The sequence below is a fragment of the Drosophila albomicans genome, chromosome 2R, assembly GCF_009650485.2.
Source record: "Drosophila albomicans strain 15112-1751.03 chromosome 2R, ASM965048v2, whole genome shotgun sequence".
Taxonomy (NCBI): Eukaryota; Metazoa; Arthropoda; class Insecta; order Diptera; family Drosophilidae; genus Drosophila; species Drosophila albomicans.
The window spans coordinates 25,243,238-25,261,911 of record NC_047631.2 but is presented as its reverse complement, the minus strand read 5'-3'; the positions used below and the strand labels follow the sequence as shown (position 1 = coordinate 25,261,911).

The 18,674-nt window shown below is 39.0% G+C and overlaps 1 protein-coding gene across 2 annotated transcripts in view; it reads right to left on the bottom strand.

Moving 5' to 3' along the window:
- LOC117575847 (dorsal-ventral patterning tolloid-like protein 1) overlaps positions 1-18,674 on the bottom strand; it is a 53,067-nt gene that overhangs the window by 28,074 nt on the left and 6,319 nt on the right. For both annotated transcript variants that reach the window (XM_052007758.1, XM_052007757.1), the window contains 3 exons: positions 18,242-18,447; positions 12,209-12,271; positions 3,621-4,598 (listed from right to left, as the gene is read on the bottom strand). In XM_052007758.1, the coding sequence (XP_051863718.1) occupies positions 3,621-4,590 (970 nt within the window). In that variant the 5' untranslated portion in view covers positions 4,591-4,598; positions 12,209-12,271; positions 18,242-18,447. The remainder of the gene's footprint in view (positions 1-3,620; positions 4,599-12,208; positions 12,272-18,241; positions 18,448-18,674) is intronic.

Below are 18,674 nucleotides of genomic sequence, written 5' to 3'. Positions count from 1 at the left end.
TTAACATTTGCCACACGTAGCAACTTTTATCTCTTCATTAGCTGCAGGAACCGAAGACGGAAGACGAAACACGCAACGCAGAAAAACCGAAAAAAAGAGCAAGCGAACAGGTGGAAGCTCTTAAGGCAGAAAAAGGATTGTGGTTATCACTGGCATCTAGTGTTTGCTTATCACCTGGATGGGCGTGTGGATGACGATTGCCTATTGATTGACTATTTGCACAGTTGGCACGTTTCAATCTTGCAACGATTGCCAAATTGTTTCAAAGCCTCAACACGAAAGAAAAAATGAATGCGAATGCAGAACACGAATGGCGTAAGTCAATGTCTCGACGACCCACAAATACATATCTATAGCTAACATGCGACAATATCCAAGAGGAGAAAGAGAAATGCTAAGCCAGCTCGATAAGTTGTTTGTTTGACCAATGCGATGATTGAACGAATGGCAACCGTTATCAAAGTGTGCGTCGTTCATCCTGTCCAACAACTACTACAACGCTGTCAGCATCAGGCAACAAGTCTAATTGGATGGGTGTCGTGTCGTGTTCTGTCGGGATTCGAGTATTTGCAGCCAGCAATTTTTGCATTAAGCCAGTTTTTCCCTTCTCAACCTCAATCTCAATCTCAATCTGAATCGCAATCTCGCTATCCTAAGTACTTCCATTGTCTGTGTCCTGAGAATTCCTTTCCCATGTCTGCTTCAACCATTGTGAGTGGCAACAATACGAAGACAACTGCTAACTGGTAACTGTGGCGACTTATTTGGACGTAAGAATATCAGAAGGGAGAGAGAGTACTTCACATATATTATTGCTACTACAATTCTGTCCATCAATTGTGCTGGGGATTAGTTGCGAATCGCCTCGAGTCGAATGCAATCTGTGTGTATTCATCACTGCACACACAAAAAATGAATAAAACTGCAATACACAATGGAACAATCGCGTTGTCTAAGCTCAAGATTATCAAATAATATTCATTTTCCCCCACTGAGAGTCTCAAATGTGCACAGACCAAATGCAATGTATAGATTGAAAGAAGTTTTATTTACATTTTTTTGTTTTATATATTTACGTTGATCCTTGTCGAAGAACACGCGAGTGGCGGGATTAAAAACGCGTCAAGTAAATTATAGCAAAAGCGCGACACGTGACTTTAAAGAAATCTTGTATTGCCAATCTGCGATTGTCAGTTTGAAGCGACGAACAAAAGTAACGTTTAAGCTGCTGCTAAAGCTTGTCACACGACACGATATAACTGTAATTATTGCTGTATTGCGGATGCTGCGATGCGACTATGTGAAGCTGAAGCGTTTGGCTTGCTTTTTGGTTGGCTGGCTGAAGCGACTGGCGTGCTTGGCCGACTGTCATCGACTGAGCTGATTCGTGTCTCGTAGCCAGCATTTAAAGGCAGAGAGAGAGCAACACTCCACAGAGAGCGAGGCGAATGTGTGTGTGTGTCTGTGTGTGTGGCAAGGACTGCGAAAGCTTTCGCAGTAACGGTGACTGTTCCTTGACTTGGTCTTGGACGCTACTCACATTCAATAAATCTTAAATCAAATTGAATTTATGATTCTTTTATTTCTTTTTCTGTGTTTTTTTCTTGCTTTTCTTGTTTTTGTTGCCCATCGTCGTCGTCGTCGTCATCGTCATAGTCATCGTCGCTTTGGGGACTCACAATTGGACTCATGCCACAGCAGCTGTTTAGCTTTCGCTTTTGGTCTTGGTCTTGGTTTCGATTCAGTGTTGAGCTTCTCAGCTTCTTGCTCATAAGTTGTTTATTCTGCGATTCCATTTCAATTGCAGCAGCTTCAGCTCAATGAATCGCACACTTCAGATTCCTCATCGCCTTTTTCCACCATTTTCATTATGGCATTGCTGCCTTAATCGTTCGTCAAGTTGCCACTTGAGGCGCCACCAGGTGGCAGCTGGCAGCTAGCAGCTGGCACTCATCCAACACTCACTCTGAGCGTTGAGCACTGCTTTGAGAATCATTAAGAAGCATGCACAAGGGATCGGGCTTTAATATTCATTTGGCACATCAAACACAAGGTTGACTTTAACATTCATTTTAGTTAAATGTCATTAGGATATCCACGATAAACGTTGCTCAATAGAGACAGTCAGCAATTTTAGCGAACGCGCGCGCCAAACAATGACAACAATGACAACCCAGTAAACAATTTCAATGGCCAACTGATAAACGCTTCGTGTTGTGATAAGACTTCTGGCCAATTCCGGCAATGCGCAGGCGTGAGCTTTCAGAGAGCAGCAGCAGCAGAAAATTGTAGCGGCGACAGCAGCATCAGTTGTTGTAGCTGTTGTCTCAACTGATAAGAAAGTTCAGGCTTAAAGGAGAGAGTAAGAGGCGAGGTTGAACTGAATTTACTTTAATCGCTGCTCAGATATGGCTAACGATAATAATGAGGGGCATTTAACGAATTGTCATTGATTTCGTTTCCCTTTTGAACCTGGCGATGTCGGCATCTTTTGTTTGCCACTGCTTTTGATACATTAAGCACACACGCGCACCCCACAAAAAAAAAAACGATGAAGTTGCTGATTGGAGTAAGGCAACGATCGTAATTTAAAATTGCTTAAGCAGCTGCTTTATGTGCACAACAAAAAAAAAATGGAAATTGTCTTGAATAATTATGTTCGAAATTTAATTAATAAGTTTGACGCTGGCCGAACAACAACGAACAACGAGAACAACCGAAAAGGTCTTGGCCTATTGTCTCTGTGTGGCCACAAGCTCACATTTGACCCAAACTTTCTAATGATGCTGAATTTTTTTTTGTTTTTTTTGTTTTCTGTGTTTTGTGTTTCTGCTGTTTTTTTGTTTTTGAAAAATGAGTAGCAACAGCAGAAGCAGAAGCAGCAAGCAAGTCGCACAAAAATGATGTTAAAAAGTTGGCGCAAGGGATTGCTGCTCTGCTTCCTGGGGCAGTGTCCAGTTTTGTAGGTCATTAAAATTTGTGCCTTTTTCCATGTCGATATAAATAATGAGCAGTTGCAAATATGTATTGTTCAAGTTGAAACTTTTTAGCTACATATTTTTTCAATCAGACCGAAGGAAATAGCCGGAAATGGTTATTTAAGTAGCAGCCTATAAGTATGCTACACATTAATTCAATCGCATTTACTGTATTAATAACAGCCTAGAAGTATGCTACACATTTATTCAATAGCATATTCGACTAGCAGCCAGAAAGTATGCAACACTTTTATGCAGTCCCAAAGCTACTTTATCAATCGACAGCAGCCTATTCAAGTGGCAACTGCTAACACATTTAAATATTGGCAACAATAAATTATTTACTCAAGCGGCAACAACAAACCAACTAAACTTAACTCAGTTCACAGTTGCAAGCACTTGACTTAATTGCCATGCCAAGGACAATTGGCTAAAATACAAAGCGCACAGTGCACTGTGGTCAACACAACTTGGCCTCAATTAGCCCAGTGTCTCGCAGTGATAAATTAAGTGTTTATGTTGACAAAAGTGTGAGATAAAGATAGAGTGGCGAGAAAATAAATGCTTGCGGACTTAATCTAGTGTGTTGCCTGTAGATAAATGGAATGTATAGTTGTTGTTATAGTTGTTGTTGGCACTTACCTGCATAGAACAAAGGTAGCAGATTGAAGACAATAACAAGCGGAAATACAGTGCGTGCAAATTTTTGCATATCCATAAAGATTTTGACAGTCCGTGAGCCGAGGGCAGTGGCAGCGACATTGTTTGTGCAGTGTTGATAGATTTTTCGTTGTTTGCTTGCTGTTGCTGTTGTTGTGGATGTTGTTGTTGCTGTTGCTGTTGTTCGTGTTGTTGCTGTTGCTGTTGCAGTGTCCTGACCTTGGCCGTATTTGGTTTTGGAAGATAAGCGTGATTGTATTGCTGGCTTACAGTTGCTAGTTGCTGTCGTTGTGGTGCACTCACTCCTGTTGCTGTCGTGGACAACTTGCTTAGCATGGCCAAGAGCAACAGTGGCAGCCACAGTAACAACAGCAATGTGTTGCCATCCCGCAACGCAAGTGCCAATAACGTCGCTGTCGTCATTGCAATTAGCACCATGTGAACTTGCGACAGGATATTGCTGATGCAGTTCCTGCTGCTGCTGCTGTTGTTGCTGTTGCAGCATTTTGGCGCTGCTGCTATTGCTGTTGCTGCCGGCAGCAATCTCATGTATTGTCCATAACCAATTTGACGCACCTTTTTCACATCCACTCGACGCTTGTGCATCATCTGATGCTGTTGCTCTTGCAGATTCTGCTGCTGCTGCTGCTGCAGTTGCTGTCGTTGCTGGTTCGAGTGTTGCTGGCGTGAGTGGCTGCCATGTTGCTTCCAATTTGCTTTGTGTTGCTCCTGTTGCTGCTCCTTCTGCTTTTGTTGTTGTTTTTGTTGTTGTGTGGCACAGAAACGTTTCACTTTCAAATTGCTTCCGTTTGCTGTTGTTGGCCGTGTGTTGCTGTTGCTGTTGTTGTAGTTGCTGCTGCTGTTGTAAGAGTTGGCGTGTTGTGATAGAAGTAGACTTGTTTGTTGTTGTTGTTGGTGTGTTATAGAAATGTCGCATCTGTGCTGAGGCCATGTTGTGCCCTGGAAAATGAAAGAGTAAAGCAAGAAACATAATATGTTAAAAAGATGTCAACAGAAAAAAATCGAAACCTAAAAAAAAAGGATCCCATCAACTGAGTGCAGCAAAGGACCCCTAGGGAGCAGGAACAGAAACAGGAGCACAAATCGTCTCCTTGTACATATGTACTTTTGTACACCCCCGAAGATAAACAAACAACCAATATATGTGTGTGTGTTTGTTTGGATGTATTTCACATGAACTGACCAATACCCAAATTCATTGAATTCGAGTATAACTTTGATGGACTCCGGGCTATTCCCTTAGATAATCGATTCGCTTTGCTATTTAGTGCGAAATTCCTGCCTTTGCCTTTGTGCAACGTGGCGCGGAGGATTACGCGCCACACAACAACAACAACAACACCAAAAAAAAAAAAGAAAAACAACATCAACATTTGGTTGATTCTCTCATTCTCATGCTCTGTGTATTTAGGTTATCTGCCATCTGCGATACTTCTTTTTTTAATCAATTTCCAGTGGCAATGGCGATGGCGATGGCCAACGGGGCAATCCTTTGACGTTTCGTTAGACCACTTCTTGTCTCAAATGAGGGTTTTATTTTGCTTTTCTTTTTTATTTGCCATTGCCGGCGGCTTATTTCTTTGAATTCGTCTCTTTTTTTTAAATGTTTATACATGCAATTTAAAGCTGAACTTGTTAAATCAACCTAATGGATGCTTTCAGCAGACATTTACAGTATTACCAAATTACTATACTTTGATTGCGAATGTTGTGTTGTGTTCAATGTCAACGGCGGCAAGTTGACTTTTGTGCTTTAATACGTAGAGCATTATGCAAAAAGTAATTACAAGTTATTTGCTAGCTGTTTGCTTTTATTCTTTTGGAAATATGTAAATGATTTATAGACGGAACTGATTGAAATTCAGCTTGAGCTGGTTTTGATAAAAACATTGTTATAACAGCATTCCTTTATTAAACTTTCTTCTGCTTTGAGTCTGTCCATTTTATTAATTTCTGTTCATTTATAATTCCAAAAGCTTCTAAAATAATATCTGTATAGCTATTATGAATTCGAATGTGATTATTTCTTTTTACTACTCTTTTTTATTTCTCAGTTAATTTTATTTATTTCTTTACATTCTAAGCCAAGAATAAATTGTAATTTTCTAATATGATATTTTTATAACTATCTTTCTCTATTTTTCCTTCATTATTTCATTAATTTCATTTCTTTCTTAGCTACAGTTAATAACTAATGGTGTAGATTATAGTCAAAATTACAGTTCTCGAATATAATATTTAAAAACTATTTTGAATACTAAAGAAATAGAAACTATTAAAACAATTTCTAATTCTAATTCTCTACTTTTTTGCTTGCTAAGTTACTATCATTATCTATATCTTATCAATACAATTCAAAAAGTTAACAGTTCTATCCTTTATCCGTTTACTGTTAACCGTCGACAGTTAACATTTACTTCCTATCAAAGCTTTTGTTCTCTTACAAAAGTTAACAAGCACAAGCTTTTGTGCCAAATACAAAGTTAGCCAAGCTTCGCACTCTGGTTTCCTGTTTTGTAATTTTACACGAAAAGCTCTCAGGCTCGTTATTGTAAACGTGTGAGGGAAGCTTTTACCGCCCGTAAATTTGAGTTATTAGCTAGAGGAGCTTTTAGCACATGTTACGGCCATAACTAATATCAGTTGGCGTATCATAACGCTTTCAGCTGTGAATAATAATAAATTATCTTCAAGTGCAATGGATTAGCCTAGTTACGCCCACATTCTCAGGCAGCGAACATTTATCACAGCAAATTTGTTACAGCGACAGAGTAGAGAGAGAGAGAGAGAGGGGTAGAGAGAGATGGGAGTGGAAGAACTCTAGGGTTATCTAACAAAATGGAGTGTGTGACGAGTCTTGAAGAGTCGTCCTTGTGCCGATTACAGACACTGATAATAAAGTAAAAATTGCAACAATGAACGAGCGCATAGTTGTCATTGTCATGTTCAGCTGATGGCAAACAGACACAGACACAGATACACACACACACACGCACAGACAGAGGTACAGGATACAGACAGAGCTAGAGATGCGGATGCGGATACGTAGGACATTCGCCCACACGTAACACGGAAGCATAAAGTGCTCGTAATCAACGTAAAATTCCAAAGTGTGTGTGTGTGTGTGTGGCACACATGTGACTTGCTGTTAACGCATTCGAGTGTCCTTTGGCCCAAAATTGGCCCCCAAAAAAATATTCACAGCCACCCTTCACCCTTCACCCTTCACTCTCTCCCTCTCTCTCTTTCTCTGGCAATTTCTCCCCTTTTGGTCCAGTTGTAATTTTTCGTTTTGCTTCGTCGAAATGTCTGCAATGCTGCACTAATGTCATCAGGACATATGCGTAACTAGGTGAATGTGAGACATGCATGTGTGTGTGTGTGTGTCTGTGTGTATTTGTGTGCTTATGTTGCTTGTCAGCAAGCAGAGGGAGAGGAGAACAGTTGCTGAGTTGTCGAGTCTGTCGCTGGCTTTGCGGTTACTTCCTGTGGCATTTCAACATTGCTACAGCGTCCATTAATGTCAGTACGTGTTTGTACACATACATCCGTGCATGTGGGAGTGTGTGTTTGTGTGGGTGTGACGCACCTGTAAAAATGTGTGTCCTGCTAAATAATTGAGGCAGCGTGCGCAACAAACTGAAAGCGGACAGTAAAAGTCACAAGCGAGAAGCGAGAACGCGAGTCTCGAGTCTCGTCTTTTGATGAGACTGCGAGTGCAGCAAAACAGTTGCCACATAATTGTTTATTTTGCATGCAAGCAACACACACACACAGACACAGACTGCACATACATAAATATAAAGTTGTTGATTTTAATTGCAATGCGAGAGTGAAAAGAGCCAGCAAGAAAAAAAAACCAACAATTTGTTTTGTCATTCTGCAATGTTTGTCACAATGTGAAGGTGTTGCTGTTGCTGCTGCTGCTGTTGTGTGTCACACACACACAGGCAGACTCACACCCACACCTATACACACATTTGCTCATACGTATCGTTGTTGTTGTATCTTGTTTTACGACTGTCGCAATGTTTATATTTGATGTGCTGACTGTTACTGCCACTCGGTTACCATTAGTATTTTTTGTAATTACGTTTCATGCAATGCATTCACAGCGAAACCACACAACGAGAGCGAAAGAGTAGGAGAGAGAGAGAGAGAGAGAGAGAAAGAGAGATGGAGAGAAAAAGCCATTTGGAGTGTAATTATAACCCTGACCAGTTTGGGCATTGGACAATTTATCTGTGTGGGTTTCGTTTAAAGTTAAAGCCACAACTGCAGCTGCAACCGAAGAAAAAGAATATAAAAACAATGGAAACAGCGCACAAAACAAAAAATGGAAAGCTGAGAAAAAATTAAAAAGCAGCCGCAGCCAATTAGAGGCAACTAAAGTGCAGAAACCACTTCAAAGTAAGCGCAGAAAACACAGCGAGCGAAAAAGAGAGATTGCCAAGTAAGCAAGCAGCATAAAAATGAGAAAGAACAACAACTTGCACACCGACATCACAAATACACTTGCTGACATATCGAAGAAATAAGTATGTCAGCCTTCAATCGTAAACTGAAACTATGAATATTCAAATAGCTGACATAACAACAATCGCTTGGGGAGTTCAATTGATGAAGCCGTCGTCGTCATAAGCCATAAGCCTTCTCGTCGTTGCCTTGGCTGCCATATGGCCAAAAGTTGTAAATATTGAACATTATTTGCTCGGAGTGAGTAGCAAATAGTGAAATATTGTATAGTTGACTCAGACTCAAACAAAGTCAAATCCATCAGCAACTATGAGAATTCGTTTTGCAAAATTTATAGCATACTTTTTGGGGACAATCTTTGTGCTTTGCGATCAAGTCATAAAAATAGCAGAGAAAGCTGAAGAGCATCGCACATTTCATGCACTCATCATGAAATTCCAGTTTTGTCCAGTTGCAACTGCAGAGAGTTGAGATGCCGCTGCCTTTGAAGCAGAGACACCAGAGATGGCAAGCTGGCAAAAATTGCCTGCAACAAATTGCGGCTGTTGCAGTGCACAAAAACTCCACCAACAACTTTAACTAGGGAATGCCAAGTTGCTGTTGTTGTTGTCCATACATTGCATTGCACCCTCGTTGTGGTTGCATAAATTTGCTAGACCCAAAACGATTCAGAGACAGCAACAGCGACAGGAAACGGAACCAGCTCTCACTGGTTGCAGCGCACACAAAAAAACAAAAATGATGGACGTCAACACTGACAGTTGGCGGGAATGACCAACTGGGCGAATGAGTGAGCGACTGACTGACTAGCTGCTGGCAGAATTGACTGAGCAATTGAAGGAGAAACCGACTGCAAAATTGGCTATTAGGCCGACTAGCAGATTGTCTACTAAGCTGATACATTTGGTTTGGTATGCACTGATTGATAATTACTTACGACTGATTGAGCAATTGCTTGAAAGACTGAGTAGCGACGTAAACAATTGTGGTTTAGATGAAGAGACCAAGCAATTGTTAGGCTAAAGTTGTGATTAAGTTGAGGCAACGGAAGGATTAATGCACTGTTTAGATTGTTTACTAAATTGTATTTATCTATAAATATCATGGCAAAAGGAAAAACTGATTGATGTGCGTTATTGTGCAGTTGATTGACAGACAAATTGACTGACAACAAGTAGATTGATGATTGAGTAAGAATTATACTCTATTAATATCATAAAAGAAGAAAAATAGATTGAAATGCGGTATTGAGCAGTTGATTGACTGACACACAGACTGGCAATAAATAGATGATTGAATAACAATCATCAAACAATTGCTAGACTAATTATAGACTGGCAATGGAGAGAAAATGAGTAGGATTAATTGTTAGGCCAAGTACTGATTGATTTGTGATTGACAGTTTGATTGTTATGTTAATTGATCGTCAAACGCATTAACTAAAAAACAAGTTGATGGCTATAGAACACTTATTAAATAATAACAAGAACTGATTGATCTGAAAGCTGAATCTTGGCTTGATTGATAAGTAAAAACAGAAAACACTGATTGAAATTCTAGTTAGCCGACTTGATTGACAGATCAGATATCAGTACAGATAATCAGTTCATGAATTACGTGTATATCTGTACTGATATATAACTGCAAATCAAGTGGTCAAGAAATCATTTGGCAGTATTTTCTGTTTACATGATATATCATAATATTAAATACATTTTTCAGTCATCAACCTGTCAATCAAACCAAGTTCTATCTTTCAGTATATCTGCATATATTGACGATTGAAAAACACTTGATTGATTGATACGTTGAAGTTATTAGACGAAAGAACTGTCTATGGATAAGTGATTTCTAAATGAACTTTATGAGTTACTAGCTATAAAGATCTAATAAGAAGATTGAGGAAAGTAAGATATATCTAAAAGGAAAACAACATACTGAATAACTGAGTACACAACTGTAATATTCAAGACTAAAAGAGCTGAAGACTGTCTGCAAAACTAATAAACTGTCTGAAATGTCGGCCGCACAGACTGATAAGCAAACTGACTAGAAGACTGAGTAACTGCACTCAGCTCGACAAGATTAAACAAGATGCGAATGCGAACATGCTGCTGTTGGTGATGCTGTTGCTGTGGCTGTTGTTGCTGCTGTGGCTGCTCTGCATGCTGTTGTCATTTCCGTTTTGCCGTTGCCACTGTGACAATCCGACTAAAGCCGCATGCTTAATGCCACACAATGCGCATTTCAATGCGCGAGCCGTGCGACACTGTGGGCGTGGCATGCTGCTTAACTGTTATACTTGCAACAGTAGCAACAGCAACAAGAACAACATCAACAACAACAACAACAGACTGTATAAATATATGAATTCTTTGGCGCTGTCATACGAATGCATTTTGTGTCGTTTCTGTTTTTTTTTTCGTCGTCGTTCGTTTGTTATTTTGTCAGCAGAGTTATTGCAGCATGATGCATTTGCGTGGGCGTTGGGCGGCGTGAGGTGGGCATGGGCGTGGCAAGCAGTCATGCATGCCAGACTGGCTGCCTGGCTGCCTCGCAGTCGAGTTGCATGTGGCATGCATGGGCTGGCAGCAAAGGACGACACCAAAGCCAAGGCACAACTTCAACGCTATCATCATCATCATCGAGTTGAGCTCAGCCCAACAACAACAACAACAACAGCAACATCATCATCATCTGCAAGTTGGCTGTGGAAATTAGCGAGACGACACATGTGTGTGCGTGTGTGTTGCAGTTGTGTTGTGTTGTTGCCACTGTAGTTGCTGCTGTTGCTGCCTTTATGACAAATGGTAATTTAAATTTGGCTTTTGTTACCGCCGCACACACACACACAAACACACATTCAGCTTAAATTGCCAGCCTTACACACTGCGACACTGTGCACTCATTATGCTTGAAAATAATTTGTAGTTTTTAATTAGAAAACGTTGTAGCTCAGCGTTTTTATCAGCATCCACATTCATGCCGAGATATATAGTCGGATTCGTTATGCAATGCCATTGCACATGTCAAAAACTGGAAAATGCTTCACTGCATAAATATGCAATGCGCTTGCTAATAGTTCAGGGCATATGCGGCGTATGCGTAATGCATGAGCTCTGTGTGCTCTGGGCATTAAGTTAGCAGCATATCAACAAGAATCTACGACTAACTTCTCCCTCCCTTCTTCCCATCCCCAGTGCACCAAAGTGGCCAAAATGTCCAAAATGGCCCCAAGTAACACACATACACACATAGTTTGAGTTTGAGTTTAAATTTGAGTTTGAGTTGAGTTCAGTCGCCTTACATCATCGTCTCACAGACAAGTGGTAACAAGTCTGAAATTGTACTCGACTGAGAGATACCCGGTACACGATTTTTGTTCGTCTGTCGGGTATATTTTAAATGTAGTAGTATATTGACATACCAACCATACTTTTCGCTATATTTCGGTACATTTTAGCATTGAGTGCTCTATTACTGAAATATACCGAAATATACTTTTGGTATTATGAATGTAGTAGTATACCGATATACCAAATATACATTTCTGTATATTTTAGTTTTTTTACCATATTAAACTTGGTATATTCTATCATAAGGTGGTGTGTTATTGAAATATACCGAAATGTTCTTTTGGTATTATGAATGTAGTAACATACTGACATACCAAATGTACATTTTGGTATATTTCAGTATTTTTGGCATATTAAACTTGGTATATTCTAGCTACATTATTGAAATATACTGACATACCAAACATTCATTTCAGTATATTTAGGTATTTTTTATATAATTACATTTTATCATTAAGTCCAGTATTACTGAAATATACCGAGATGTGTATTTGGTATACTACTCCATTTAAAATATACTATTTGAGACCGGAGATGCCTTCTTCGTTCTGTGACAAACATTTCGACAAATCACAAGAATATAACTCCCTTCTATCCAATGGGTAGAGGGTATAAAAAGTTAGCCATTGAAAGGACAAAAGTGTATGCTTATTTGGGAATTCAATTTCAGGGATTTGAGGCACTTGATTATATATGAACATGCTCGTATATACTCACCATATCGTCTGCATTTAGAGCGCTTGGGTACACCACGTCCTAATCACGGAATCTGCCAAGTTTCTGCAAGCAACAAAATAAAAAAAAAGAGAAGGAAACTAAGTAAGTAAGTAAGTGAGTGAGTGAGTGAGATAAAGATACACAAGTTAAACTCGAGTGAACTGCATTTTGAGGGAGGGGGCAGCGGGACGAGTTTTGCAGTTTGCATGTGAACTTAATGGCTGACAGGACTTTGCGAGCTTGTGCAACTTTAATGAGACTTTGGCGCCGGAAGTTAGAGCTAAAGTTTACAAGCTGAAACTGAAGCTGAAGCTGCTAAAGCAAAAGTTGTTTTGGGTGTGTCGAAAAAATAAATAGCAGCGAAGCAGCATCAAATCAATTTCCAAAGCGAGAAGAGAGAGAAGAGCATTAAACAGCGACAGCAAAGTATGCGTGCAAATAGATAAAAATGCCAAAAGCCAAGACAGCTGCGAGGGGCGAGAAGCTACAAGCTACATGTGTGGCAGTGGCTGTGGCAAGTGAGGGACAAGTGAAGCCGCAAACAAATTGTAAAAATGGAGGAGATGAAGCAAGAGAAAGAGACAGAGAGAGAGAACGAGAGAGAGCGAGGGAGTTTGCCTGGTAGCATTGGCAGCACTTTTAGCCAACTCCCAGAGCAATTTATCATCTCTATGTTTAAAATTTATTACATTTATTTTATGTTGTTTTCCTTTTTCCCTCCATCCTCCTCCATCCTTTCTTTTCTCGACTCGTCGTCGCTTGCTCGCCTGTTTTAACTGCTTTTCCTGTGCCATTTCATTGTGCGTGTCTGCGGCTCTCTAACAATTCCCAGACAACACTTTAAAAGCCAAGTCGAGTGAAGGTAACAAAAAAGAGTTTTTCACCCCATTTCGGTCTGAGTTATAGCGGTGTTATAATTGCATTTATGTGGCTAGCTGCATTTCTAAATGTAGTTCGATCAAAACTAACGAATCGCAGCTTATGCAATTGCGCATACGCAGCGTAGGCATGCCAAATTCCTTTTGATATCAATTTGCTGGCAAAAGCATTTGTTTTGTTGCCAGCTTTGGCCACAGCTGCAAACAAAATCCGATTAGAATGGCATTCTAACCCGCATCGTTTGAGCCCCTCCTCCTCTTTCCCTCTCTGTGTCTCTCTTGCTTTGTCCATCTGCCGTGTATGCCAAATGAAATTGTTTCAAATGGTTGCTGTTGTTGTTTTGTGTTGGATAAAAACCAAACTAATTCCACAAACGGCGCACAGTGGCTGCCAAAACGTTGCGCCCCGATAACCGCAAAATGCAAAATGCCAAATCAATGGAGCCTGCCAACCGCGACTGTATTTCGAATTTTAGATAAACACAAACACACAGACAACAATTAGAATATGATAATGCATTTAAAGTTTCCTTTGACCAGCGCGCGAATTTGCCGCAATAATGGCATCATGGGCTCGATAATGATATCAACGCCAAGTCAGTGAATTTAATGCAATTTTCAAGCGTCAAAATTAAATCAATTTTTCAGCTCAAACAAGTTGAGGAAGGCGAAGAGGAGGAAGGAGAAGGAGGGGAGGCGAGCATGCTGCCACTTTGCATTTGCCAACATTTTTGCCACATTATATAAATCGCATTTAACACCGTCGTTGTCAGTTTATTTTGTTGAGGGGCAGCGGGCAGCTGTTCTCTTGTGTTGTAAATTTACACACAATACTCAATCAAACAATGTAACAAATGTAATGAATATTTCAAAATGAACCATTGTGTATGTCCTTTCATTTATTATTAACAAACGATTTTATTTCACGTATTAACAATTTATAGTGTCAACAAATAAATAGCAAATGAAAATAAGCAAATTGCAATTGTGTGTAGAGAATTTATGCGACAAGAAGATGCTCTAATATTTATTTGAAATGATGAAACACTGCAATAATTAGATTTACGTATTTCAATATTTATGTATGCAAAAGTAAAATAGGAAATAACAAAGTGAAATTATGTTTGCTGATATATTCGACAATGGAATATGCATAGTAAGGAAATAATAAAACGTTTTAGTATACTAAAAACATTACACAAAATAGGTTCTTATTAAAAGTTGTATTTTAAACTAAAGTAAGAACAACATTGATTGAAAGTAGTAGAGAAAATAAATATAATTACTTTAAAAGAATGATTTCAAACGATAAAAACCTTGTCGAATTTTAAAATAAAGTTAGAACAGCGTAAATTAAAAATAGCTCACGCATAGAAAGGCTTTAAAATAATGAAGTCAACCAATAAAAATACTGTCGCATACTTAAAACATTATACAATAGATTTACTTTTTAACATTTACATACAGATAGCAAAAGAAAATAGTAGCAAATAAAATGAAATTGCGATGACTTAGCATATTTGAGTAGGCATAGAAAATAAATAAATCAATTGATGAAACATTTTAGAATGCAATTTAGAATTAGACAAAAGATTTTCCTATAGAATAAGAACAACATTGCTGCAAAGCAGTCAACAAAATAAATAGTAATTGTTTTCGCAAACAATTTAAATAACTGCAGCAGCTTTGAGCACAAACCACAGATTGCAACTCAATTTAGACTTTGCTCAAGCACAGACAATTAAACTAATTCAAGTTCAAATTGTTGCTGTACGAATTAAATGTGCAATTTCAATTAAAGCAACGTCTTCTTCTTATCAATTGATGTTGCAACATACGTGAATATACGATTCTGTTATTGCAATTTGAGTTTATTGTTTTCTAGTGACAGCAACTAAATCCAAATGCAAATGGAAATGGAAATGCAAATGCAGCACAAACGCACTCTCAGAGGTAGAAAGAGAAAGACACAGAGAGAGAGAGAGAGGAGGCAATTTGGCAAATCGAATTGGCAGCGAAATTGAGAATCAAACAAGCGGGAAAATCAATTGTAGCTGTCAGCTGATTTGTTTGGCAGTTGCAACACAGTTGAAATTGACAGCAGCCGTTCGATGAATGTCGCTTTAATGAGAGAGTCATTAGACAGTTTAAACACCGAACAGCTTTTCAGAGTCGTTAATCAACGTTTGGTTTTTGTGTGTGGTGTGACAAAGCGTGATAACAAGAAAAAAAGCAACAGCAACAGCTAGAGAGATAAACTTAATTCATTTCCTTCTCTCTTTCTCTTTCTTGCATGGCTACAAATTGAAAAAGTCGTGTGACAATGAAGTATGATTGTGCGCCTCGATGTATGCAACATAAATTATCAAAGTGCAAGTTGCAAATTACTTGGCCTTCGCCGCAAGATGAAGCCAGAGCAAGCCGGAGCAAAGGCGCACGTTGTGTGCACATAATTCCAAATTTATTACGAATTTACGTGCCGTGTCACATGATGCATGGCTTACACACGGCCAACACACAAAGTATTTGAAGGAGCAGCAGCAGGAAGTGGGCAGCAAGTGCAACGAAGCAAAGCAACGCGATGCGATGCGCCTTTTGCTCAGGTATCCATGGCACGTTGGGGGCGTGTGTCACATGCAAAATAAGGTCACATACAGAAGGGGCACAGAGCGAGTGAGAGAGAGAGAGATCTGCTTTGCTGCTCGTTACCTCGTTTAAGACAAGCCAACGCCTTCAGCTGTAAAGAGCAGCCTTTGTGTCAACTTCCGCTTCCGCCTACTGCTGCTGCTGCTGAGTAAGCAATGTCCATTTGGCCACGCCCACACTCCAAGTCTGTCGCCGTGTTTAGCTCGTTTCGATTTAATGCATCATTGCCTGGCATTTGAAATGCAGCCAACACCCAAACAGCCACAGACAACAGCAGCATCATCCGCAACAAGCATTTTGCCGCAGCGTCAACAGCCACCGCAATGCACATTTGGCTCCACTCGCCAGGACACTCTCAGGATACTCAGAGCAGCAGCAGCTATCGACAAAGAATGTTATGCATTTGATGTTTTTGGCCTTTTGTTTCGCCCGCTGTGTGTTAACAATCTTGTACTTGGCATCCAGTTTAACTATTAACGCTCTTACCGTTGCTTTTGCTGTTGCTGTCGTGCCATCATCATTTTACATTTTCCATTGTCCTTGCTGCAGCGCCAGGTAAAAAGGATGCGCAGAAAAGTTCTTAAATTGATTTGGACAGGCGACAGCAGCAACAGCAGCAGGAGGAGCAGGAGCAACAGCGAAACGACACAGCACGTGATATTAAAAGGAAAAACCCAATCAAATTTAAATTTAACAATATGAGGTGCTAAAAGAGCCAAAGCAAGCACAATTTTGTGTCTCAATTTTGGCCGTTGTTTGCCTTTAAGCACAGCTTTTCGAGTGTGCGACAAGATTTGTAACAAATTTTTGCACTTAAAAATTGAATATGTCTAGATTTTTATAGGAAAACTAGTTTGACGATTTGAGTTAAGCTGCTTAAGACTTCAGGCATTCATTTACTTAGTTATTTTGTATTGTTTTTTATGTACAACCAAAATTATTTAAACATATCAAAATGCATAAAACCTAAAGAGATTAGATTAAAATTGTATGTGATTTAAGAAAAGAGGGTTGCTGCACTTGGGTCATAGTTGATTTAACTGACAACCTCGTTCTCTATGATATATTTTTAAACAGAAAGGTATATTAATATACCAAGTATAGTCTTTTGTATATTTTTGAATTATTTTCTCTTTTAATTTGATGCATTTTAATAATATGTTTTGCTTTCTAGCAGGTGGAGTATCTTAAATCAGCTTTCTTACTTGTGGCATATTTTGCACTATATAGCATTTTTATAGTATATTAATATACCAACTATAGTAATTGGTATATATTTACATTTTTGTAGTTTAATGTGATGCATTTTAAGAATATAATCATAGTTGATTTGGTTGACAATCTGGTACTCTATCGAATTTTTAAAACAGAATTGGTATATTAATATACCAATTATAGTCTTCGGTATATTTTAAGACTATGTTTTGCTTTCTAGCAGGTATCTTATAGTGGAGCTTACTACAGGTTTCTTACTTGTGGCATATTTTGTGCTGCATGGCATTTTTATAGTATATTAATATACCAAATATAGTATTTGGTATATATTTACATTTTTTTTGTAGTTTAATACTATATTTGGTATATATTTACATTTTTTTTGTAGTTTAATGTGGTGCATTTTAAGAATATAATGCCACATTTCCTACATTGCAGATAAGAACATTTCTTTTGTGAAAATCTATCTATTCTGGAATGTGTTTCCAAACATCTTTTGGTAAAATCGAATGGTTGTTACCATTTAAAACCTTTAAAGAACTCTCTTCTAATTAGTGGACTGTTTTAAAGCCTACAAGCCAAAAAGAGAATATCAAATAAAATATATAAATTGACTCTACGCATTTTTAACTAAATTTCCCAATAGTCTCCACTTCTTATTTACTTTAAGGGACTTCAACACAATGACCAGTGAATACAATGTATCTCTGTGGCTATTCAATAAGTAAGTTCGCCTAGAGGAATGTCCTTCTTACAGCCCAGAGCCTGACGGGCCAAAGATGCATTCATATCAGTTGATTAGTGCTGCGCTCACAAAAGGCAAAAGCTGCTTCGCACATAAGAATGAAGAATCAAGAAACGAGCAAAAGAATCGGAATAGCAAATGCCTGCAGCAAGGAAAGTAAACACACACACACATACACATATACAGCGAAAGATTTTTAATAATGTGAGACGAGCAGAGAGATTGAGACGACAGACGGACGGATGAAGCAAACAGTCTGAAGTAGACGCAAAATTAGCGCGAGGTTGCAGAAAATTGAAAGCAAATGAAACTGAATTGCATTTCACAAGAGCATTTTCAGCATTGGCGCCAGAGTCGGGGGTGTGTGTGTGTGTGTAAGTGTGAGTGTGAGTGTGTGTGCACAATGTGTCTCTATTGACTCTTGTTGCTGCGCATAACCAATGCAATTAGCCAAGCGACACGCCCCCTCACCACCCTCGCATTTCTCATAGTTATAGTCAGAGTTATAGTTATAGTCAGAGTCAGAGTCAGAGTCAGAGTTCTACTTACATTTATGCTTGTCGTTGCATGGCATCGCATTTGCTGTTCCACTCTGGCCATGTCCTTTGGCAGCGCTACATTTTCAGTTAATTGCTTCAGTTGTGCCAAAAACACAAAAAACAAAACCGAAAACGAAAACAACAAAAAATGTAAAACAAAAAACACAAAAACGTTGAATGGAACAAAGTCTTTTGTTCCAATGTTGAAATTGCCAGCTGCAACGAGAACGAAATGTGACTGATAAATAGAGAGCGAGAGAGAAAAAAAAAAACGAAACTAGAGAAATGTAAAAGAAGTAGAACGAGCAATTGAAGTAGCTGCAAAATGCGAATTGGCCGCGCATAAAAAGCAACGATCCTTGTCGTTTGTACGCTTCAGCTATCTGCTTGAATATATAGAATATATATATGTACATATATATTCATTGCATTCGTAAATATGC